Source organism: Aedes albopictus, chromosome 3 (genome assembly GCF_035046485.1).
Source record: "Aedes albopictus strain Foshan chromosome 3, AalbF5, whole genome shotgun sequence".
Taxonomy (NCBI): Eukaryota; Metazoa; Arthropoda; class Insecta; order Diptera; family Culicidae; genus Aedes; species Aedes albopictus.
The window spans coordinates 159,307,865-159,333,122 of NC_085138.1; the positions used below are offsets into that span (position 1 = coordinate 159,307,865).

Sequence of the window (25,258 nt, forward strand, 5' to 3'; positions counted from 1 at the left end):
AAAGCTACCACAGTGCATGCGACCCCTACGTGTGGAGTTGAGAACTAGCGTTTGGTATATTGTTGTTTATTATCTACTGGAGAGTGAATTAACAATATTTAACTTCGTTTGGTTTTTAAGTAATAAAATCAATTTACTGTGAAAAAATGACAGATTCAGGTAGGAAATTCATAATTTTTTCATATTAATGCACTTGATTTATTATATACGTGAAAGTAATGATGTACTGAACGTTTTCAAAACACAGATATCAAACATGATTTCCATAACAATTTCAGAACATTCTCGGGAGGATATCAGAGTGGATATCACGTTGGTGGACATCCTCGATTACGTAGGCGATAGTGTCCGCCCAGTTCGTGAGGGTTGTGCTGTATTTGATGCCGGACACGTCGTCTGTATAGGATATACTGACAGAACAGACTACTCAGTAGCTTTTTGCGGCTATGTTCTACAGTCGTCAAATCCTGGCCTAATCCCACACAAAACCAATCTCACCATATCAACGAATGTTTCGAAATGGGTTTGCATTTGTTCATGCAAAGCAGGAACATCCCGATGTAAACACATTATCGCATGTTTGTTATCACTGAATAGGTAATTTTCTTTAACTTTCATTAACAAATACTGGAACTAAATTATAGCAACATTGCAGATCAGGAAGTGCGTCGTATTTGTCATGCACCGACACAGTTCAGGCATGGGGGATCACAAAAAGTGAAAGAACAGTGCCTTGGGGTGCCAAACCGGTTGATGACCTTTGCTGTGTAAACCATCCTAAGAAAATTATCTGTACGGACAACACGTTGGAGCACAACATCTTAGTGGAGTCATTTAACCGCATTTTAATGGGTAAGTAATTAACCGATTTCAGATTCATGTAGATAAAGCAAAAAATTTTCAACTTTCAGTGGCCAAAGAATCTGCTATCTATAAACATCGACTAGGCCGGAGCCTCAATACACCTCCAATCGATCCGAATCGAGCTGAGCAATCGCGCGGTAATGGAGAAGACTTCTGTACTAAAGACGACTTGCGGTCACTGCTGAACGGGTATTTGGATGTTGTGGTAGCTGATGCTCCATTTAATACAACTGCAGAGAAGGATTGGTACACAGAAAATGTAGCGGTTGATATCGGGCGAATCATAGAAATTGCAGAAGAAACTCAAGAACAGTCAACCAACTATTGGAAGATACAAAGAAAAATACGTATCACCGCTAGCTCTTGCTATCAATTGTATACGTATCTGTTCAATAAAAATCCTGACTGGGACAAAAAAATAAGCCGTTATTGGAGTGCTTCCAACATAAAAACCGCTGCCATCAAGTATGGAAAGGATAATGAACCAAAGGCGTATGCGTGTTATAAGCGAAAACGTAACCCACTGGTCAAAAAGTGTGGGTTGGTTGTAAAATCGGATGAAAATTGGTTTGCTGCATCACCGGATGGAGTTGACCCGTTGACGAACGTCATTCTTGAGATCAAATGCCCGGTTTCAGGAGAATCAGGAACTTTAGTCGACATTGAGAAAAATGAAGCTGTTAAAAAGTACTTGAGACGTTGCCCTATAACAAACCAGTTGAAGTTGAATAACAATCATGCATACTATTGTCAGGTTCAATTAAACATGTGGGCCCTAAACTGTAAAAACTGCGATTTTGTGCTGTACTCTGTCTTGGAGGATGATTTTTTGTTGATTGAAGTGGATTTCGATAAACTCTTCGTTGAGAATGTAGTGAACGGATTAAAAGGGCTATATTTTACGCTAATGTTAAAATTTTTGGTTCCTCAGGACACGGCTAAGATTGGTATTTAAGGTGTATGATTACTTATGTAAAACAGCACAAAAGTGACCAATAAAAGAATAAAGTATTTAAAATAACACACACCAGTTTGGTTTAATTCTACACATTTTAATTAACGAAAACTATTTCGATTTATTCTTTATTTGTATATACGACAGAAGAGAAACACGGTACAAGTCAAAATTTGTCATCGCGAAGAATTGGTTTCGTTAAATTTACTAGTCCACAGACTATTGACATCATTTCGTCAGTGTAACCTAACATATACACTTCTAGTGTATCTTGAAATATTGCGAAGGTTTTTATTCGTTGCATTATGCGCTCAACGTGAACTCGTGCTTTTGCTATGGCTTCGTTTAAGTAGGCCTCTGATGGTGATAGCCGACTGCCTTTCATGAATGGTGGCCTATGAAGCTTGATTCCCTTTGTAGACAACTCATTCTCTATCATGAAGCCTTTGTCCACCATGACCTCGTCAAGATGAGGATAAAGATGGTCGATCAGCTTCTCCGCGTTGAATATATATTTGTCGGAAGCTTTTCCTGAGTATGCTTTGCTTCGGTAGGAAATAAGTCCTGCAGGGGTTACACCGATCATAAACTTAGCTGTCCTTCTACTTTTGTACTGCGAATATGTAGCTATTCGACAATTCAGACAGTTGAGTGTACCTATTGGTACTTCTGTACAGTCCAAGATGATCGTAACATTAGAAAATCCTCTGAAGCAGAGGGGAATGTTTTTTCGGATTTCTTCCTTCGGTGGCATATATACAAATGCTTGGAGAACTGTACTCAAGATCTGAACAGTATGCGAAAAATAATTTGCTACTGTAGCTGCGTGTATCCGAAATAGTGTTCCAATGGCTGCAAAACTCAGGTTTTGTTTCAATTTAACCAACACCAGAATTACTCGATCCGTGCAGTTCATAGAAAATTTTCGTGGATACACATTCTCCATTTTCTTGACAGCCAAACAGATTTCTTCTAGAAGTTCCGTTGTCGGTAGTCCAGTCCAAGTATTCAATGATTCATTCGTGAAAAGCATGTCGGGTAAAATTGTGTCTCGATTGGTAGACGTACTTGGGATGTCAGCGGCCTTTACTAGCGTTGTTACTGCATTCCTCTTCATACACGTTGGGCATTGTCTGAAATCGGCGTTACTTCCATCCTTGTTGGTTTCAGTAGGAGCAGTTTCCGAAAGCTCATACTGTTCGTTTACATTGTTGTTCACATCGGAAATCCTTGTTTGATCGAGCGAACTACTCAGCTCTTCAATCGATGCAGCAGCCCCATAGCTGGATATTGCAGATGACGTGAAAGAAGTTTCATTCCGTTCCCTTTCCACAGGGAATCTGGTCTTCCGGTACGATTTCCTCGGTATAATATACTCGTTAACGCTAATGTCTAGCTCAGCCACCTGAGGTAAGTTTTTCGATGGAATGGCAGTTTTCTTTAAACGTTCAGATCCTGGAAAAAAATAAAAACAGAAAAATGAACTATATTCTGACAAGTGAACTAAATAAATTAAAATAATGTAAATTAAATAGAATTTTACAGTGGGTCGAGTCCTAACCAAACATCAGTTTAAAAAAAAAATATTATACTGCTACTTTTATCTAGGAACTGGTTCCTTGACCTGAGCAAAAGTTTTGTAACTAGCAGGCTATCGTACTTACTTAAATAAATTACAAAAAAATTACAAATTAGGAACAAGCATAATCAAACATGGATGACTCAGATAATAAGTGTACTGCGTCCAATTGCTGAAGCAATTACTGAAGCTATTATCCAAAGAACTCTTATTGAAATTTCTTACGGAATCCCCAAAAAAAATTGTCAAAGCGATTTCTAAATAAATCATCGAAGAAATATCAAAATAACTAATCGATCAAATTCGCAAAGAATCCCTTAAGATATTGAAAAGCATTTCCCAAAGAAATCGTGTCAAAAATTTGCAAAAGTTGCCAAAGATGTTCCCAAAGGGATTCCCGTAAAAAAGGGTTACTGAATAAATTCAAAGTGAAATTACTGAAAAAAATCCAAAAAAATTTTTGAAATAAAAAAAAATATTTGGCGAAGGAATTCCTCTAGGAATTTCTCCAGGGATTCATCTAGTTATTCCTCTAGGAATTGCTCCAAGGACTCTTCCGTAGATTTCTCAAGGAATTCTTCCAGAGATTTTTCCAGGAATTCCTCCATAATTCTTCCTTCAAAAATTCTTCCAGGGAATACTCCACAAACTCCTTTAGTTATTGCTACACGAATTTCTCCGGGGGTTCCTTCAAGAATTCTTTCAGGCATTTCTTCAGGAATTCCTCCCGGATTTGCTCCAAAGACTCCTCCGAGGATTGCTCCAAGGATTCCTCCAGGAACTGTTCCGAAAATTACTCAAGAAATTCTTCAACTTTTCCAAGGATTCCTCCAGGGATTTCTCCAGGAATTCTAGTAATTGTTCCAGAATTTCTGGCTGAATCCCAAAAGCAATTCCTGCAGAAATTCCAGAATATTTCCAGGAATTCCTCCCAGAAATTATTCAGGAACTCCTCCCGGAATTTCCCTTGAGGATATCCTCCAAAGATTCCAGGACACCCTCCAGGCATTTCTCAAGAATCTTTTTCAGGGATTCAACCAGGAAAAATCTCAAGAGATTTCTCCAGAAAATCCTCCAGAGAATTTTACAGCAATTTTTCCAGGAACTGGGAAGAATCCTAAGAAAAACACTTAGATAAATCCCTGGTGGAATTCTGGATGAACTTTCTGAAAAAAACACTGGAGGAATTTGGATAGGAATTCCGGAAGGAATTCCAGGTGAAATTCCTGGACGAATCTCTGGAGGAATCTTTGAACGAATCCTTAGAGGAAATCCTGGAGATATTCTTAAACTAATTCATGAAAGCATCTATGACGGAATCCCCTCCAGGAATTCTTCAAGGAATTCCTCCAGGGATTCTTCCAGGAGTTAATCCAGGAATTCTTCCAGGAATTCCTACAGGAATACTTCCAGGACTTCCTCCAGAAATTTCTCAAGGAATTCTTCCAGGACTTCCTCCAGGGATTCTTCCAGGATTTCCTCCAGAAATCCTTCCAGGAATTCCTCCAGAAATTCTTCCAGGAATTCTTTCAGGAATTCTTCCAGGACTTCTTCCAGAAACTCTTCAAGGAATTCCTCCCAGGAATTCTTCCAGGTATTCCTCCAGGAATTCTTCCAGGAATTCCTCCAGGAATTCTTCCAGGAATTCTTCCAGGAATTCCTCCAGGAATTTTTCCAGGAATTCTTCCAGGACTTCCTCCACAAATTCCTCAAGGAATTCTTCCGGGAATTCTTCCAGGAATTGTTCCAGGATTTCCTCCAGAATTTCCTCCAGGAATTCTTCCAGGAATTCCTCCAGGAATTCTTCCAGGGATTCCTCCAGGAATTCTTCCAGGAATTCCTCCAGGAATTCTTCCAGGACTTCCTCCAGGAATTCTTCCAGGACTTCCTTCAGGAATTCTTTCAGGAATTCCTCCACAAATTCCTCAAGGAATTCTTCCAGGAATTCCTCCAGGAATTCTTCCAGGAATTCCTCCAGGAATTCTTCCAGGAATTCCTCCAGGAATTCTTCCAGGAATTCCTCCAGGAATTCTTCTAGGAATTCCTCCAGGAATTCTTCCAGGAATTCCTCCAGAAATTCCTCCAGGAATTGTTCCAGGAATTCCTCCAGGAATTCTTCCAGGAATTCCTCCAGAAATTCTTCCGGGAATTCCTCCAGGAATACTTTCAGAAATTCCTCCAGAAACTCCTCCAGGAATTCTTCTAGGAATTCCTTTTGAAATTCCTCCAGGAATTCTTCATGAAGTTCCTCCAGGAATTCTTCACGATATTCCTCCAAGTATTCTTCCTCCAGAATTTTCTCCAGGAATTCCTCTAGGAATCCTTCCAGGAATTCCTCCAGAAATTCTTCCGGGAATTCCTCCAGAAATACTTCCAGAAATTCCTCCAGAAATTCCTCTAGAAATTCCTCCATGAATTCTTCATGGAATTCCTCCTGGAATTCTTCCAGGAATTCCTCCAGGATTTCTTCCAGGAATTCCTCCAGGACTTCTTCCAGAAATTCCTCCAGGAATTCTTCCAGGAACTCCTCTAGCAATCCCTAAAGGAATTCCTCCTGAAATTCTTCAAGGAATTCCTCCACGAATTCTCCATGAAATTCCTCCAGGAAGACTTTATATTCCTCCACGAATTCTTTATGGAATACCTCCAGGAATTCGTCCAGGATTTTCTCCAAGAATTCTTCATGGCATTCCTTCAGGAATTCTTCCAGGAATTCCTCCAGGATTTCTTCCAGGAATTCCTCTAGGACTTCTTCCAGGAATTCCTCCAGGACTTCTTCCAGGAACTCCTCTAGCAATCCCTAAAGGAATTCCTCCTGAAATTCTTCAAGAAATTCCTCCACGAATTCTCCATGAAATTCCTCCAGGAAGACTTTATTATCCTCCAGGAATTCTTTATGGAATACCTCCAGGAATTCGTCAAGGATTTTCTCCAGGAATTCTTCATGGCATTCCTTCAGGAATTCTTCCAGGAATTCCTCCAGGTATTCCTCCAGGATTTCTTCCAGAATTACTTCAGGAATTCTTCCAGGACTTCCTCCAGGAATTCTTCCAGGACTTCCTCCAGGAATTCTTCCAGGACTTCCTCCAGGAATTCTTCCAGGACTTCCTTCAGGAATTCTTCCAGGAACTCCTCCAGAAATCCCTAAAGGAATTCCTCCAGAAATTCTTCCAGGAATTCTTTCAGGAATTCTTCCAGGACTTCCTTCAAGAATTCTTCAAGGAATTCTTCCAGAAACTCTTCAAGGAATTCCTCCCAGGAGTTCTTCAAGGTATTCCTCCAGGAATTCTTCCAGGAATTCCTCCAGGAATTCTTCCAGGAATTCCTCCAGAAATTCCTCCAGGATTTCCTCCAGGAATTCCTCCAGGAGTTCTTCCAGGAATACCTCCAGGAATTCTTCCAGGAATTCCTCCAGAAATTTTTCCGGGAATTCCTCCAGGAACACTTCCAGAAATTCCTCCAGAAACTCCTCCAGGAATTCTTCTAAGAATTCCTCTAGAAATTCCTCCAGGAATTCTTCATGAAGTTCCTCCAGGAATTCTTCACGATATTCCTCCAAGTATTCTTCCTCCAGGATTTCCTCCAGGAAAGGAATACTTCCAGAAATTCCTCCAGAAATTCCTCCATGAATTCTTCATGGAATTCCTCCTGGAATTCTTCCAGGAATTCCTCCAGGATTTCTTCCAGGAATTCCTCTAGGACTTCTTCCAGGAATTCCTCCAGGAATTCTTCCAGGAACTCCTCTAGCAATCCCTAAAGGAATTCCTCCTGAAATTTTTCAAGGAATTCCTCCACGAATTCTCCATGAAATTCCTCCAGGAAGAATGAAAGACCTCCAGGAATTCGTCCAGGATTTCCTCCAGGAATTCTTCATGGAATCCCTTCAGGAATTCTTCCAGGAATTCCTCCAGGTATTCCTCCAGGATTTCTTCCAGGAATTCCTCCAGGAATTCTTCCAGGAATTCCTCCAGAAATTCCTCCAGGATTTCCTCCAGGAATTCCTCCAGGAGTTCTTCCAGGAATACCTCCAGGAATTCTTCCAGGAATTCCTCCAGAAATTCTTCCGGGAATTCCTCCAGGAATACTTCCAGAAATTCCTCCAGAAACTCCTCCAGGAATTCTTCTAAGAATTCCTCTAGAAATTCCTCCAGGAATTCTTCATGAAGTTCCTCCAGGAATTCTTCACGATATTCCTCCAAGTATTCTTCCTCCAGGATTTCCTCCAGGAATTCCTCTAAGAATTCTTCCAGGAATTCCTCCAGAAATTCTTCCGGGAATTCCTCCAGGAATACTTCCAGAAATTCCTCCAGAAATTCCTCCATGAATTCTTCATGGAATTCCTCCTGGAATTCTTCAAGGAATTCCTCCAGGATTTCTTCCAGGAATTCCTCTAGGACTTCTTCCAGGAATTCCTCCAGGAATTCTTCCAGGAATTCCTGCAGGAATTCTTCCAGGAATTCCTGCAGGAACTCTTCCAGGAATTCCTCCAGGGATTCCTCCAGGGATTCCTCCAGGAATTCCTTCAGGGACTCCTGCAGGAATTTCTTCAGGGAATCCTCCAGGAATTCCTTTAGGGATTCCTCCAGGAAATCCTTTAGGGATTCCTTCTGGAAATCCTTTAGGGATTCTTCCAGGAAATCTTTTAGGGTTTCCTCCAGGAATTCCTTTAGGGTTTCCTCCAGGAAATCCTTGAGGGTTTCCTCCAGGAAATCCTTGAGGGTTTCCTCCAGGAAATCCTTGAGGGTTTCCTCCAGGAAATCCTTTAGGGAATCTTCCAGAAAATCTTTTAGGGAATCTTCCAGGAAATCCTTTAGGGAATCCTCCAGGAAATCCTTTAAGGTTTCCTCCAGGAAATACTTTAGGGTTTCCTCCAGGAAATCCTTTAGGGTTTCTTCCAGAAATTCCTTTAGGGAATTCCTGGAGGAATTCCTGGAAAAATTCTTGATGGAATTTCTGGAAAAAATCCGTGACGAATTTCTGGAGGAATTCCTGGAAGAATTCCTGGAGGAAGTCCTGGAAGAATTCCTTAAAGAACTCCTGGAGGAATTTTTGGAGGAATATCTGTAAGAATTCCTGGAGGAAGTCCTGGAAGAATTCCTGGAGGAAGTCCTGGAAGAATCCCTGGAGAAAGTCCTGGAAGAATTTTTGGAAGAATTTCTGGAGGAATACTTTTAAGAATTCCTTGAGGAATTTCTGGAGTAAGTCCTGGAAGAATTCCTGGAGGAATTCCTGGAAGAATTCCTGGAGAAATTCCTGGAAGAATTCCTGGAGGAATTCCTGGAGGAATTTCTGGAGGAATTCCTGGGAGAATTCCTGGAGGAATTCCTGGAGGTTCCTGGAAGAATTCCTTGAGGAGTTTCTGGAAGAAGCCCTGGAAGTATTCCTGGAGAAATTCCTGAAAGAATTCCTGGAGGAATTCCTGGAGAAATTTCTGGAGGAATTTTTGGAAGAATTTCTGGAGGAATTCCTGGAAGAATTCCTTGAGGAATTTCTGGATGAATTTCTGGAAAAAATCCTTGACGAATTTTTGGAGGAATTCCTGGAAGAATTCCTGGAAGAAGTCCTGGAAGAATTCCAAAAAGAATTCCTGGAGGAATTTCTGGAGGAATATGTGGAGGAATTCCTGGAAGAATTCCTGGAAGAATCCCTGGAGAAAGTCCTGGAAGAATTCCTGTAGGAATTTTTGGAAGAATTTCTGGACGAATACTTTTAAGAATTCCTTGAGAAATTTCTGGAGGAAGTCCTGGAAGAATTCCTGGAGGAATTCCTGGAAGAATTCCTGGAGAAATTCCTGGAAGAATTCCTGCAGGAATTCCTGGAGGAATTTCTGGAGGAATTCCTGGAAGAATTCCTGGAGGAATTCCTGGAGGTTCCTGGAAGAATTCCTTGAGGAGTTTCTGGAAGAAGCCCTGGAAGTATTCCTGTAGGAATTCCTGGAAGAATTCCTGGAAGAATTTCTAGAGGAATTCCTGGAGGAAATTCTGGAGGAATTCCTTGAAGAATTCCTGGAGGAATTCCTGGAAGAATTTCTGGAGAAATTCCTGGAAGAAACTCTGGAGGAAGTCCTGGAAGAATTCCTAGAGGAATTCCTGGAAGAATTCCTGGAGAAATTCCTGGAAGAATTCCTCCAGGAATTCCTGGAATAATTCCTGGAGAAATTCCCGGAAGAATTCCTGAAGGAATTCCTGGAAGAATTCCTGGTGGAATTCCTGGAAGAATTCCTTGTGGAATTTTTGGAGGAATTCCTGGAAGAATTCCTTGTGGAATTTTTGGAGGAATTCCTGAAGGAAGACCTGGAAGAATTCCACGTAGAATTCCTGGAGGAAATCGTGGAGGAATTTCTGGAGGAATTCCTTGAAGAATTCCTGGAGGAATTCCTGGAAGAATTTCTGGAGAAATTCCTGGAAGAATCCCTGGAGGAAGTCCTGGGACAATTCCTAGAGGAATCCCTGGAAGAATTGCTGGAGAAATTCCTGGAAGAATTCCTGGAGGAATTCCCGGAAGAATTCCTGGAGGAATACCTGGAAGAATTCCGGGAAGAATTCCTGGAGGAATTCCTGGAGGTTCCTGGAAGAATTCCTTGAGGAGTTTCTGGAAGAAGCCCTGGAAGTATTCCTGTAGGAATTCCTGGAAGAATTCCTGGAAGAATTTCTAGAGGAATTCCTGGAGGAATTTCTGGAGGAATTCCATGAAGAATTCCTGGAGGAATTCCTGGAAGAATTTCTGGAGAAATTCCTGGAAGAAACTCTGGAGGAAGTCCTGGAAGAATTCCTAGAGGAATTCCTGGAAGAATTCCTGGAGAAATTCCTGGAAGAATTCCTCCAGGAATTCCTGGAATAATTCCTGGAGAAATTCCCGGAAGAATTCCTGAAGGAATTCCTGGAGGAATACCTGGAGAATTCTTTGAAGAATTCCTGGAAGAATTCCTGGTGGATTTCCTGGAAGAATTCCTTGTGGAATTTTTGGAGGAATTCCTGGAGGAAGACCTGGAAGAATTCCACGTAGAATTCCTGGAGGAAATCGTGGAGGAATTTCTGGAGGAATTCCTTGAAGAATTCCTGGAGGAATTCCTGGAAGAATTTCTGGAGAAATTCCTGGAAGAATCCCTGGAGGAAGTCCTGGGACAATTCCTAGAGGAATCCCTGGAAGAATTGCTGGAGGAATTCCTGGAAGAATTCCTGGAGGAATTCCCGGAAGAATTCCTGGAGGAATACCTGGAAGAATTCCTGGAAGAATTCCTGGAGGAATTCCTGGAAGAATTCCTTGAGGAATTTCTGGAGGAATTCCTGGAGAAATACCTGGAAGAATTCCTGGAGGAATTCCAGGGGGAATTCCTGGAGGAATCCCTGGAGAAATACCTGGAAGAATTCCTGGAGGAATTCCTGGGGGAATTCCTGGAGGAATTCCTGGAGGTATCCCTGGAGGAATTCCTGGAGGAATCCCTGGTGGAATTCCTGAAGGCATCCCTGGAGGAATTCCTGGAGGAATTCCTGGAGGAATTCTTCGAGGAATGCCTGGAGGAGTTCCTGGAGGAATGCCTGGAGGAGTTCCTGGAGGAATGCCTGGAGGAGTTCCTGGAGGAATGCCTGGAGGAATTCCTGGAGGAATCCCTTGAGGAATTCCTGGAGGAATCCCTGGAGGAATTCCTGGAGGAATCCCTGGAGGAATTCCTGGAGGAATCCCTGGAGGAATTCCTGGAGGAATCCCTGGAGGAATTCCTGGAGGAATCCCTGGAGGAATTCCTGGAGGAATCCCTGGAGGAATTCCTGGAGGAATCCCTGGAGGAATTCCTGGAGGAATCCCTGGAGGAATTCCTGGAGGAATCCCTGGAGGAATTCCTGGAGGAATCCCTGGAGGAATTCCTGGAGGAATCCCTGGAGGAATTCCTGGAGGAATCCCTGGAGGAATTCCTGGAGGAATCCCTGGAGGAATTCCTGGAGGAATCCCTGGAAGAATTCCTGGAGGAATCCCTGGAAGAATTCCTGGAGGAATCCCTGGAGGAATTCCTGGAGGAATCCCTGGAGGAATTCCTGGAAGAATTTCTGAAGAAATTCCTGGAAGAATCCCTGGAGGAAGTTCTGGAACAATTCCTAGAGGAATCTCTGGAAGAATTGCTGGTGGAATTCCTGGAACAATTCCTGGAGGAATTCCCGGAAAAATTCCTGGAGGAATTCCTGGAGAAATACCTGGAAGAATTCGTGGAACAATTCCTGGAGGAATTTCTGGAGGAATCCCTTGAGGAATTTCTGGAGGAATTCCTGTAGAAATACCTGGAGGAATTTCTGGAGGAATTCCTGGAGAATTCTTGGAGGAATACCTGGAGGAATTCCTTGAGGAAAGTCCTGGAAGAATTCCTGGAGGAATACCTTTAAGAATTCTTTGAGGAATTTCTGGAGGAAGTCCTGGAAGAATCCCTGGAGAAGTCCTGGAAGAATTCCTGGAGGAATTTTTGGAAGGATTTCTGGAGGAATACTTTTAAGAATTCCTTGAGGAAGTCCTGGAAGAATTCCTGGAGGAATTCCTGGAAGAATTCTTGGAGAAATTTCTGGAAGAATTCCTGGAGGAATTTCTGGAGGAATTCCTGGAAGAATTCTTGGAGGAGTTTCTGGAGGATGCCCTGGAAGTATTCCTGGAGGAATTCCTTGAAGAATTCCTGGAGGAATACCTGGAAGAATTCCTAGAGGAATTCCTGGAGGAATTTCTGGAGAAATTCCTTGGAGAATTCCTGGAGGAATTTCTGGAAGAATTTCTGGAGAAATTCCTGGAAGAATCCCTGGAGGAAGTCCTGGAAGAATTCCTAGAGGAATTCCTGGAAGAATTCCTGGAGAAATTCCTGGAAGAATTCCTCCAGGAATTCCTGGAACAATTCCTGGAGAAATTCCCGGAAGAATTCCTGAAGGAATTCCTGGAGGAATACCTGGAGAATTCTTGGAAGAATTCCTGGAGGAATTCCTGAAAGAATTCCTTGTGGAATTTTTGGAGGAATTCCTGGAGGAAGACCTGGAAGAATTCCACGTAGAATTCCTGGAGGAAATCGTGGAGGAATTCCTTGAAGAATTCCTGGAGGAGTTCCTGGAAGAATTTCTGGATAAATTCCTGGAAGAATCCCTGGAGGAAGTCCTGGAACAATTCCTAGAGGAATCCCTGGAAGAATTGCTGGAGGAATTCCTGGAAGAATTCCTGGAGGAATTCCCGAAAGAATTCCTGAAGGAATACCTGGAAGAATTCCTGGAAGAATTCCTTGAGGAATTTCTGGAGGAATTGCTGGAGAAATACCAGGAAGAATTCCTGGAGGAATTCCTGGGGGAATTCCTGGAGGAATCCCTGGAGAAATACCTAGAAGAATTCCTGGAGGAATTTCTGGGGGAATTCCTGGAGGAATTCCTGGAGGTATCCCTGGAGGAATTCCTGGAGGAATCCCTGGTGGAATTCCTGAAGGCATCCCTGGAGGAATTCCTGGAGGAATTCCTGGAGGAATTCTTCGAGGAATGCCTGGAGGAATTCCTGGAGGAATGCCTGGAGGAATTCCTGGAGGAATCCCTTGAGGAATTCCTGGAGGAATCCCTGGAGGAATTTCTGGAGAAATCCCTGGAGGAATTCCTGGAGGAATTCCTGGAGGAATCCCTGGAGGAATTCCTGGAGGAATCCCTGGAGGAATTCCTGGAGGAATCCCTGGAGGAATTCCTGGAGGAATCCCTGGAGGAATTCCTGGAGGAATCCCTGGAGGAATTTCTGGAGGAATCCCTGGAGGATTTCCTGGAGGAATCCCTGGAGGAATTCCTGGAGGAATTCCTGGAGGAATCCCTGGAGAAATTCCTGGAGGAATCCCAGGAGGAATTCCTGGAAGAATCCCTGGAGGAATTCCTGGAGGAATCCCTGGAGGAATTCCTGGAGGAATCCCTAGAGGAATTCCTGGAGGAATTTGTGGAGGAATTCCTGGAGGAATCCCTGGAAGAATCCTTGAAGGATTTCCTGGAGATGTTTCGTCAAATATTACAGTAGAATTGGTGGGAGGAATTTTTAAAGAAATACCTGAGCAATCCTGAAGGAATCCCAATAGAAAAACTGTTGAAATACCGGAAGGAATTTATGGAGAAATTTCGGAAAAATTCCTGCAGACATCACGGGGAAGATTTCTGGAAAAAATCTCAAAGAAATTCCGGAAGGCATCCTTAAAGATATTCCGGAAGAATTCCTGAATGAACTCCTGAAGGAATTCCTGAATGAACTCCTGAAGGAATTCCTGGAGAAATCTCAGGAGGAATCCCCGAAGGAATTCATGAAGCAATCGTTGAAGGAATTCCTGGAGGAATACCTGAAGGAATCCCTGGAGGAATTCCTGAAGGAATCCTTGCAAAAAATCCTAGAGGAATCCCTTAAAGAATTCCTGGAGGAACCCCCGAAGGAATTCCTGGAGGAATTCCTGAAGGAATTCCTGGAGGAATTCCTGGAGGAATTCGTGGAGGAATTCCTGGAGGAATTCCTGGAGGAAGTTCTGGAGAAATCCCCGAAGGAATTCTTGAAGAATGTATTGGTGGAATCCTTGAAGGAATTCCTGGATGAATCCCCGAAGGAATTCATGGAGGAATCCTTGGAGGAGTCCCCGAAGGAATAATTGGAGGAGTTTGTGGAGGAGTCCTCAGACGAATTCCTGGAAAAATCCCTGGAAAATTTTTTGGAGGAATCCCTGGAATTTTGTTTTTGCTTACTTTATTTTTGTAATGAAAGAATCGTTGACCAAAACAGAAACATTGCTCTAGTCTTGACCATATTCTTAATTTTTATTTCTATATTGGCTTATTTCATGAAAGGAATTACCAAATCAGAAACTCTGGGAGTCAGCATAGAACACTTAGCTGCGAAGCAGGCTTTGTCCCAGTTGAGACGTTACGCCTTGAAGAGAACTATGTCCTAGTTGTGATTTTAATATCGCTATTTTTGTAATATAATATCGCTATTTTTGAAACTAACGTGAAGATGTCATAAATCTTTTTAAAAGGAATTATTGTCCTTACCTGTTATGAAGTCGTTTTTAGTGAAATGTTTGCTGCATACTCTAGCATTCGATGATGGTTGTTTTGCACTTCGTAACACTCTTTTCCATTCTTTGTAGCGATGTTTATCCTTCGGAAAAGTGTGTAAATGAACACTGTTTCCAGCTCGCAATTTGCATCCAACGACGGAACAGATACGATTGCTTCGTGGTATAAAACAATCTTTAAAATAAGAATGGTCCTCCAGCTGTGCGGAAGCAGCTGTTACATTCGGAATTCGCCTTCGAGGACATTTCACCAAGCGCTGTACACGTAAACTGGGTATTGCGTGGGGCCTCAGATAATATGATTTCACTGAAAGAAAAGATACATTGACCATTAGTCACATGAACTAAACATATATTCTTGTTCTTATATATTAGTTCCTACCTGTAACGAAATCAGTTGGTTGAAAGTGTTTTGGACAAATCCTCAATCCCGCAGTGGCTTCAGTTTCCGGTAAATGTAAAACTTTTTTCCATTGCTTATGGGAGCGCAGGTTCTTCCGTGCGGGAAACGGTAGAAGAGTCCTCAGCATTTTACTTTTGCATGTAGCAATACAGCAATACCCGTTCTGCCTTACAAACGGGGGCTTATCCGGTAAACATCTTGATGGGGCCACGGTGTCCTTCACTTTCCGGCGTGAGTCTATAATATCAACAGCATTCTGTCATAATTCCCGGAATTTGGCGCTGATATGTGATACTTACATGTGATAAAATCACTATCCCGAAAGTGTGCTTTGCATATTTTTTCGTCTCGTTCTCCACCTAGTTCCGTGAAAACGCACCACTTCTTAAAAACTTTGTTGTTTTTAGCAGGAACCGGAAAAAATAAAGTAGCTGATCCTGGTCCACTTCGATTTTTACACCCCGGAACAACACATTTCCGTGAATCCATCGCGGCTGGTTAAGGCTGGAATGAGAACAACAATTTAGTGCTAAAAACACACCAAAATACGGAAAAATCACTTACCGGTTGACTGCTCAGCAGTTTTCCTACCCAATTCCAGCGTTTAATTTGGGTATTTGGCTGCAATTGTGCGGTAAACAGGCTAATTTATTAATTTGTTATTGAATCGCCACTCGACATGACTGTTGTTTACAAACGATAATCTCAAACACCGCAGCGCCTCCTGTGTGTCGTTTTGACGTGTATTTCCCTATCAAGCAACGACCAACTAGGCTCGGACTGACCCCAGAGGGGCGTCCATTAATTACGTAAGCGTTTATGGGGCACTTTTTCGCGTCATACAAACAATCTTATCATGACACAAAAAGGAAGGCGGTAAAAACATAATTAAACTTCTCTTACGTAATCAATGAACAGTCCCCGGCCAGCTGTGCGATCGGGATTAATAAGCATGTTTATTGTCTCGGTGTTTGTTTCGTTTATTTAGATTTGGCGAACACAATATCTCATATCGTCGCGCGAGCCTTAGATATTTCACGAACCATGGCGATACGATACGATGACTTCGACAGAATTCGCAACAGAAGCCAGAGATTAGCCGTGTGGGTACGTGTGTACCACCACCGTGTCTTTGACTTGTTGCCAGACGTGTGCGTTCCAAATTAGCGGGTTCGTATCAACTGAAAGATACCAATTAGAGATAATTTTGGTCAAACCTCGCTTTTTTAAAGGGGTATAATCACTGGAGAACTACTGTTGCAATTTCTGATATCTCATGAATGACATTTCTGTCATGGTCACAATGCAATATGAAGTCATGATACTTGTGATAGAACATTAATTTCACCAGCAAATTATTACCCGAGCAGAGGAGAATACCAAGTTAATAACTACGAAATCACATAACCTGTTTTTATATCTTGTTTTGTAATTATTAAATTATCAAGGCATAGCTTTTCCATAACAAATTTTGTTGGACAATCTCATTTTGTTATAATCAAGCTATTGATATACATTAACTAAAATACATTTAAATAACATGATTTGTTATACTATTGATCAACTTATCAGCAATAATACAACAGTAATAAATTTTGAAATCACAGCAACAATTCGACGATTATGACCTGTCCTTTTGTGTTGTTCCATTTTTGTATTCAGGTTAGAAGGAAATTTCTTAACGACTCCTTTTAAGAATTCCTTTAATAATTTTCGCATAAGCACTTGGAAGTTCTGGAGGAACCTTTCGATAAATCCCTGGAGAAGTCTTCAAGAGAACTCCTGGCGCAATTTTCTTAGAAATTTCGAAGGTAATTCTTCTGAGCAATGTTTAGAATTCTTGGCAAAATCTTTTGAAAAACACCTGGAGAAATATTCGGAAAAACTCCTGATGAAATCCTCAAAGAAATTTTCAGAGAAATTTTAAGATGAACTTCAGGACTAATGATCACAGGAAATTCTGAAGAAATCCTTGAAGGGATTCTATGCAGGATTCTGGAGGAATTTCTAGAGGAGTCTTTGAAAATCCATGAAAGATTCCGTCGAAGAACTTTCGGAGAAATTTCTGGAATATTTTTGAAGTTATTTATGGAAAAGTTTATGATCAGATCTGTCGACGAATTTCTGGAAGAATTTTATGACAAAGTCACTTGACAAACACAAAAGGAGTTTTTGACGGAATCCTTAGAGAAATAAATAGAGGAATTTAAGAAAAAAATATTGCAAACATTTCTAGTGAAAGTCTTGTAGGAATCATCAGAGGAAGTTCAAAAGAAATAATAGCAAAATTTTTGGCGGAATCCTTGTAGAACCCAGGAGGAATATTCGACATAATTCTAGAATCCAGGGAAAATCGGAGGAATTAAAACAAAATTTCCAGAAAAGTTTTAGTAATCTGTACTATATTTTCAATATCCCAAAAATTGTCTGCAAAACTGTTGATTATTCTAAAAATTCTTCAGTTTCTACGCTAGAAAAAAAAAAACAAAAGTCACAAATTGCTATCGACGATCAAAATTTTTCAAATAACGTGTTGATTTCAAAACCGTGCTCCGAAAACAATTAAAGTTGAACAGATTATGAATTACAGGTGGAAATCGAAGCTCGTCGTATTTGATAATATAGAAATTACTAAAGTTCGATTATCTTGCGACTTCAAATCTCTTAGAATGAATGAAAAGCTGAATATAGTATTCTTCGATCATTTGAAAATATTTCTTACGTCAGAGTCAGCAAGCCTCGTTGGATAAATGTACGACTCGTGCTGAAAAAATCAACTTTTCGCAACTCGTTACATAAATAACTATTTCGATAGTGTTTATAATTTTTAAATTTTTGATAGTTTTTTTTTTAAGAGGCTTTACCGCAATGCGGCATTCGCCTCTAAAATTTTGATAGTTTTGTTTTTGTTTGTTCCATATTTCCCCCTCCGTACCTGATGAGAGGTCACGGACATAAAAGAATAATATTTTCATCGGCCTAAGTATTATAACTTATTTAGTAACGAGTTTGATATCATTGCAAATTATGCTCTCCGATTTCTATCAATAACATATTAATATCAAAATTGGTTATGGAAATATTTTTCGAATTCACTGTTATTAAGTTATTCTTGAAACTAACAAAACAAGTTATTGAAATGGTTTTCCAGGAACATTTTTTTTTGTTATGGAATTTGTTATTTTGCAGCTTATGACAGACAAGTTATTTTTTTTTTTCAATCGATTTATTTGTCAGGCTCATACGTGCTGTACACTTAACGGAGCCGATTAACTGTTTTATAAAAAAATATATTTTTACAATGTTTCAACAAAAAAAATCAACTTTTTCTTGCTGTCTTTTTCGGACGCAAAACTTCTGTGGACGACGACGATCCATTCGCTGCAAATTTACTCCGACGCTCGTTTGCCTCATGTTTCTCCATTGCGGCCTCAAACGCATTGGCAATTTTAGCCAGGCCGGCCATCGCCTTTTCCTGCCTTAGTCTCTGCTGTTCCGCTTCTTCTTCTTCCTTTCTATTAAGTTCCGCTCTTACCAGTTCCGCTATATCTTCTCTAGGTTGTCGAATTACTTGTTCCGGTATGGTTTCCACTTCTATGATTTCCACCTCATCGGACATCACTGATGCACCGGATTCCACGACGTCCGCATACGAAACTGGTTTTCCGATCTTCTTTTCCTTTGGTTTTTTGTTCTTCCGCTTGGGACAAGTACCCCTAAGGTGTCCTTACAGGCCGCAAGAAAAACACTTGTCTCTGAGACCTTCGTAGAAGATTCTCACCTTCCAGCCACTGATGTCTAAAGAAGGCGGTATTTCCCTTTCAATTTCTATGTACACTCCTCTTACACCTGTGTACAAATGGTCCAGCCCCATACCGGTTGGAATACTCTCCACTTTCCCGTACTCCGCAAACGCCTGAACCAAATTGTTGTCGGGTATCTCCGGTGCGATATCGAAAAAAAAATAACCGAATGTGTTCACATTGAGAAAAGGCGACCAAACAAAAGCCTTCCGATAGACTGACCGAACGGGATCAAACAGTTCCCAGTACGGAGGGTTAGCCTAACATTAGCCTAATGTGAGACTAACTGGCCAGCATGTTAGGCTAACTTTTTGTCTCACTTTTGGCTAATGTTAGTCTAAAATTAGACAGATATGACACATTTTTGTTAGACATGTTGCAAATTCGAAACATGTTTGTTAGTCTAACATTAGACTAACGTTAGACATGTTTTACTATGGGCTGTTAGACAAATGTTAGGCATAAATTTTATGCTGCTTGTTTTCATTCCAGCTGTCATCCGAGCAAGAAGTATGATTGTAGTAGTGAACTTTTGTCGACGTTCACTACTACAACCGTACTCTTGCCTCGAATGAAAGCTGGACGAAACAAATTCAATAAAAAAAACTCGGAGCCTGTTAAATTTCAATTTTAACTTTAATTTAATTTAATTTAAACTTGAATTTGAGTTTGAATTAAATAAAAATTAAATTAAATTAAATTTAAATTAAATTAAATTAAAATTAAATTAAAATTAAATTAAAATTAAATTAAAATTAAATTAAAATTAAATTAAAATTAAATTAAAATTAAATTAAAATTAAATTAAAATTAAATTAAAATTAAATTAAAATTAAATTAAAATTAAATTAAAATTAAATTAAAATTAAATTAAAATTAAATTAAAATTAAATTAAAATTAAGTTAAAATTAAATTAAAATTAAATTAAAATTAAATTAAAATTAAATTAAAATTAAATTAAAATTAAATTAAAATTAAATTAAAATTAAATTAAAATTAAATTAAAATTAAATTAAAATTAAATTAAAATTAAATTAAAATTAAATTAAAATTAAATTAAAATTAAATTAAAATTAAATTAAAATTAAATTAAAATTAAATTAAAATTTTATTAAAATTTTAATTGAAATTTAATTAAAATTTAATTAACATTTAATTAAAATTTAATTATAATTTAATTAAAATTTAATTAAAATATAATTAAAATTAAATTAAAATTGAATTCAAATTAAATTAAAATTTTATTAAAATTTTATAAAAATTTCATTAGAATTTTATTAAAGTTTTATTGAAATTTTATTAAAATTTAAAAAAAAAATGAAAATTTAATTAAAATTTAATTGAAATTTAATTAAAATTTTATTTAAAATTTTCTTTAAATTTTATTAAAGTTTTATTAATAATTTTATTAAAATTTTGTTAAAATTTCAATAAAATTAAATGAAAATTTTATTAAAATTTGATTAAAATTTATTTAAAATTAAATAAAAATGAAATAAAAATTAAATGAAAAATAAATCAAATTAAAATTAAAATGACTCACCGACACGATGAGGCCAAACTTAACGGAATCGGACACTGTTTTGCAGATGACTGGTTCCGGCAACGGTACGACGAGAACGAACCGGACTTATTGGCCAGTTGCAGCGGCGAGGAACTGACGGGTCGGACGACGGAACGACTAAAATGGTTCTTACCAGGTTGTTACGGTTTTAACTAATTGAAACGCGCAATTTTTATCATTTTCCCGACCGACGAACGCTGCCGCAATCGACAAAGTTATTTTTTTAACTGCCGTTCAGGCAACTGTCAACAATGCGCGAAAGAATCGAACACTGAGCATAATTTCGGGGTTATGATTTATGCTCTCCAGAAATTTTCGATGAGCAACATATCTAACAAATGCCTAACAGTGTCGAACGCCTAACTTCCTCCGTGCTGGGTTGCTGCGTCGAATCTACGACAAAAGGTCGAAAGACATAAGGTCGAAGGACAAAAGGTCGAATGGACAAAAGGTCGAATGGACAAAAGGTCGGGGGGTTCTGAGATGGCCAAATTTTGGTCTACGTGGTTTATGAACAGCCCCTTAGAGTGCTGCGTGAGAGCAATGAGAGCCCGCAGGTCATAATCCCAGTGCGCAATTTCTGCGCGCACGCAGAAAAAAACCAGAACTCAGTGCACACGCAATGTGCTTAAAGGGGTCAGTGTTGTTTGAGCATTTTGCGAACCGAAAGCATGCCAGTAAGTCCAAAACCCGCTAAGGGGCATCAAATCCTTGATATCAAAGACAAGCAGACGTCTTAAGCTGGTCAAGGACTTACAGTTGATGTATATTTTGGTTCCAAATTCCACCAACAGGTGGTGCTAGTGAGCTAACAAATTTTGTTTTTCATATATATCAGGAAAATTTGCAAAACATTGCAACTAGCGCCACCTAGCTGCAGAAACTCGAACCAAACGATAATTATCCTGAAAGCCCTTGATCTACCAAACAATTTTGCCGAAGACACCATCTTTCTAAAGAATCAGAATGCTGAGATATGTGAAATGTAAAATTTGTACGCTATTTAGCGCCGCCTAGCGGTGAAATCACAAATCACACGGCCCATATTCTGAAAGCCCTTGACCAGTTGAACAACTTTGCCGAAGAAACCAACTCTCTAAGTAATCAGGTTCCTGAGATATATAGGATGGAAATTTTGTCAGTATTGCATCTGCTTGTCTAAGATATCACATAAATCACAGACAAGTAGATGTGGCCCTAGTGAAATTTCAATCTCATATATCTCATGATCCTGATTACTTAGAGAGTTGGTGTCTTCGGCAAAGTTGTTTGGCTGGTCAAGGGCTAACCGATAATAAGACTTAAGATTCAAAATTCTACCACTAGGCGGCGCTAGAGAGCAAACAAATTTTAAATTTCGCATATCTCAGCATCCTCATTTTGTAGAAAGATGGTGTCTTCGGCAATATGGTTTGGTAGATCAAAGGCTTTCAGAATAATTACCGTTTGGTTCAAGTTTCAACAGCTTCTCGGCGCTAGTTGCATTTTTTGGCAAATTTTCCTGATATTTATGAAAAACAAAATTTTTTTAGCTCACTAGCACCGCCTAGCGGCGGAATTTTGAATCTTAAATCTTATTATCGGTTAGTCCTTGACCCAAACAACTTTGCCGAAGACACAAACTTTCTAAGTAATCAGGATCATGAGATATATGAGATTGAAATTTCGTTAGTGTCACATCTATTTGTCTGTGATTTATGTGATATCTTAGACAAGCAAGTACTTTTATACTCCTGTGGTACACACAGTATTGCATTGGAAGCACGACTGAGTGCGCTCTCAACACGAATATGTGTGTGCATTTTCTGCGCGCACAAAATGTGCACGCAGAAGCTGAAAAAAACATGTTTGTGCTAACATTTGTTTGAGCACTCATTTTGAGGGTGAGCGGGTGGTTTGTGCGTGAAAAAAGTTGCGTAGTTCACCCTCGCTCTCGTTGAAAGTCGTGCACGAAAAGAAAAGTAATAATTTTAATTATTAGATAAAGGTCATATATTTCATTCCACTCTTGCTAATAAACTTCATTACGCCACTTTATTCACTCTAAAATATATCTTCATGAAACGTATAACACATCTGAATGAAGAGTATAAGTTTTGCCTAATGGGAAAACTATATTAGGCAAAACTTATACTTTTAATAATGTTTGGGATTGAAAATTTCCAACATGGCAGTCAACGCAGGAACATCTAAAAACAAAGATCGTTTCGTATTTCAGAGATTTTTCCGGGTAAGTTACAATTAAATTGTTTAACTACGGCATTTGGTAATCTATTTATGCTTCCACGTGCGATATTTTTTGTTGAATTTTGCAGTCAATCTTTCCGCAATAAATCCTCGGCGAGCGGCTGCGTATAATGGTGGCGGTTCATCGTTATTTCGTGGAGATTCTCGATCACAAGCGCGACAATGAGGAAGTGGCCATCATTTCCGCGTCTAAGATTCCCACCAAGCCCCTGCGCAACAAGTTTGTGAACTCATCTGATAAAGCATCGGCGCCGCTCACAAGTCCATTGTATCTATACCAAGCCGCAGGAGGAGGAAGGAGAGCCGGAAGCTATGAACGGGATCAGTGCTGAAAATTTCATTTCGTCATATCTAAATTCAACCACCTACAGCTCATTTTTGAAGCTGAACCTGAGAATATGGTACATGAAAAACTTGTGCTGCTAGACCAGTTCTGCAAGAAAGTCACGGAAAAACTGCTATTTTTCGAATATTTAAAGTAAATGTCACGGACTACCTTTGAAAAATGCCAAATGATATTCACCGTGAATATCATTGGCATTTTTCGAAGGTAGTCCGTGACTTTTACCTTAAATATTCGAAAAATAGCGTTTTTTCCGTGACTTTCTTGCAGAACCGGCCTAGCTGCACAAGTTTTTCATATACCATATTCTCAGGTTCAGCTTCTAAAATGAGCTGCAAGTGATTGAATTTAGATACGACAAAATGAATTTTTCAGCACTGAACGGGATGATCCGGAGACAAAGAAGATATTAAAACAATTGGATTCCATCAAAATCATCATCCTGGTCATCAGCCAATCGCCGCAACTAATGCTGCCAGTTGGGAATCGGTCCTGGGTGCCCGTTGGGATGGTGTTGTTGTTTTTCCAAAATCCACGAGTATTTTAAGTGAAATAATATGATTTATACCAAACCATTCGAAAATAAACATTCAAGATGATCATATCTAAGTTTTGATTTTAAATTAAAATTTTAATAAAAAGTATGAGCAATCATTCAAAACAAAACATAGTATATTGTATTACTTTTCCCGTATAACTTTTATAAGGCGTGTAATGATCTATATTAGAAAAAGAACACGAAAGGTATAAGGCAAACTTATACTTTTCACAACGTTTTTCTAATAGGATTTAAAAACACCCTGCATACTGCTCATTAGGTAAACGAAATGGCAAAAATGTATAACATTTTCTAATACATTTATTAAGGTTTTTTTTCTTCGTGTGTGTAGAGTGTATGTTTTCTCTTCACACGTTTCGCACTGAGGAGCATGCCATCTCTGATTCCTTGAAAGAACAGCCTATGGGTTGAAGAAGGATGAATCAAAGATCGGAATATTCTCATTTGAAATTCCAATCATTAATGCGATTAAATAAAGTCAAGCAGTCTATAAATTAGAAAAGGACAAATCTCTGGGTATTATAGGGGTGATCCATGAAGTACGTCACGATTATAGGGGGAGGGTGGTTTGCAAAAGTGTAACAAGCAATATAGTTAGTATAGGACAGGGAGAGGGGGATCGAAAATTCTCAATTTTTGGCGTAACGCCTGTATGAGCAAACAAAATGATTTTTTTTTTCTTTTACAGTATAATCACAGACAAACAGACGTATCACTTGGAGCAAAATGCGATAAAAATCATCGTCACGCAAACATAATCGCCCAATGCTAATTTTGCTGTGGTACGCAAATCCACTGAGTAGATGGCGGTAGTGAGCAAACGTCAAACAAAAGCAAAAACGATGCGAGCGCCATGAGCGAGCAATTTGCGAACTACGGAATATTTGAATAATCCGTTAAAAAGGGAAACGATGGGAAGTGAGTAGAGTGAGACGTCTGTTTGTCTGTGGTATAATTATTAGGATCTACCTATCAATTCAAGAGGGGATGATCACTAAGCACAAGTAGTTATTGAATGTTTCTGCAGTACAGATAGAAAGAACAGATATTGAAAAGAAGAAGGCGAAATTTCTGATTGAAAAATAAGTCCCTAAGGAATCAATAATTATTTCACTAACAAAAGCTAAAAGAACAGCCTATAAATTTAAGAAGGAAAAATTCCTGAACAAAAAACCAAACTAAATTGCCATTAAATAAATATTACATTAACAGAACTTGAAAGAACAGCCTACAAACAAAAGAAGGAAAAATTTCCTATGGTAATGTTAGTGACTGAAATGCATATGATTTCTATAACAGCACTACAATGTTTCTTTCAATGAGCGGCAACAAAGAATTTTCAAAAATGTTTGTCTTATAAGCGAGAAATACCAGCTGGTAAATTGGTCTACTAAAATTCGACCTTTTGTCCCATTCGACCTTTTGTCCCTTCGACCTTATGCCCATTCGACCTTATGTACATTCGACCTTTTGTCCATTCGACCTTTTGTCCATTCGACCTTTTGTCCATTCGACCTTTTGTCCATTCGACCTTTTGTCCATTCGACCTTTTGTCCTTCGACCTTTTGTCCTTCGACCATTTGTCCTTCGGCCTTCTGTCCCAAAGCCGCTGCGTCCGATGCAGACCAAAGCAGAAATGAAACTGTCAGACAAGTTATGGTAATAACGTAATAATCGATTTTATTATTCAGTTATTTTGCCCAAATAACACAGCTCCTTATGCTGTTGTTATTCCCTTCTGCTCGGGTATTTAACCCACTACACGGAAAAATATTATAACCTAAAGAATAAGTTTTAAAAACTCAAATTTGGCTAAACTGGTTTTAGTTTTAACTCAAAGTTGGGTTGTTTTCTCCCTCGCCTCACCGCAATGTTGTCGAAAACAAAGAGAGACGCATC

The 25,258-nt window shown here is 39.4% G+C and overlaps 2 protein-coding genes across 4 annotated transcripts; one reads left to right on the top strand and one right to left on the bottom strand.

Annotated features, from left to right (window-relative positions):
• Positions 1 to 9: 9 nt before the first annotated feature.
• Positions 10 to 1,819, top strand: LOC109417047 (uncharacterized). Of its 2 annotated transcripts, XM_029875157.2 has the most exons (4): positions 10 to 159; positions 279 to 597; positions 656 to 852; positions 912 to 1,819. In XM_029875157.2, exons 1-4 carry the CDS (start codon positions 147 to 149, stop codon positions 1,817 to 1,819), a joined length of 1,437 nt encoding a protein of 478 aa, XP_029731017.2. In that variant the 5' UTR covers positions 10 to 146. The 2 variants fall into 2 exon arrangements, with proteins under 2 accessions (XP_029731017.2, XP_029731016.2); XM_029875156.2 differs by having other exon boundaries at positions 43 to 597.
• Positions 1,820 to 1,984: 165 nt separating this feature from the next.
• LOC134291989 (uncharacterized) lies at positions 1,985 to 15,591 on the bottom strand. Of its 2 annotated transcripts, XM_062860577.1 has the most exons (4): positions 15,142 to 15,591; positions 14,822 to 15,079; positions 14,414 to 14,746; positions 1,985 to 3,274 (listed from the first exon to the last, which is right to left on the bottom strand). In XM_062860577.1, exons 1-4 carry the CDS (start codon positions 15,329 to 15,331, stop codon positions 1,986 to 1,988), a joined length of 2,070 nt encoding a protein of 689 aa, XP_062716561.1. In that variant the 5' UTR covers positions 15,332 to 15,591; the 3' UTR covers position 1,985. The 2 variants fall into 2 exon arrangements, with proteins under 2 accessions (XP_062716561.1, XP_062716562.1); XM_062860578.1 differs by having other exon boundaries at positions 14,822 to 15,591.
• Between the last annotated feature and the right edge of the window lie 9,667 nt (positions 15,592 to 25,258).

What these genes read in the sequence shown, in the direction of transcription:
- LOC109417047 (XM_029875156.2), top strand. Translation starts at nt 188, where the DNA reads ATGCACTTGATTTATTATATACGTGAAAGTAATGATGTACTGAACGTT. An exon ending in TGTTTGTTATCACTGAATAG is followed by an intron (nt 598 to 655) that starts GTAATTTTCTTT and finishes GCAACATTGCAG; the next exon opens with ATCAGGAAGTGCGTCGTATT. An exon ending in ATTTAACCGCATTTTAATGG is followed by an intron (nt 853 to 911) that starts GTAAGTAATTAA and finishes TTCAACTTTCAG; the next exon opens with TGGCCAAAGAATCTGCTATC.
- LOC134291989 (XM_062860577.1), bottom strand. Translation starts at nt 15,331, where the DNA reads ATGGATTCACGGAAATGTGTTGTTCCGGGGTGTAAAAATCGAAGTGGA. An exon ending in GGATAGTGATTTTATCACAT is followed by an intron (nt 15,080 to 15,141) that starts GTAAGTATCACA and finishes TTGATATTATAG; the next exon opens with ACTCACGCCGGAAAGTGAAG. An exon ending in ACCAACTGATTTCGTTACAG is followed by an intron (nt 14,747 to 14,821) that starts GTAGGAACTAAT and finishes CTTTTCTTTCAG; the next exon opens with TGAAATCATATTATCTGAGG.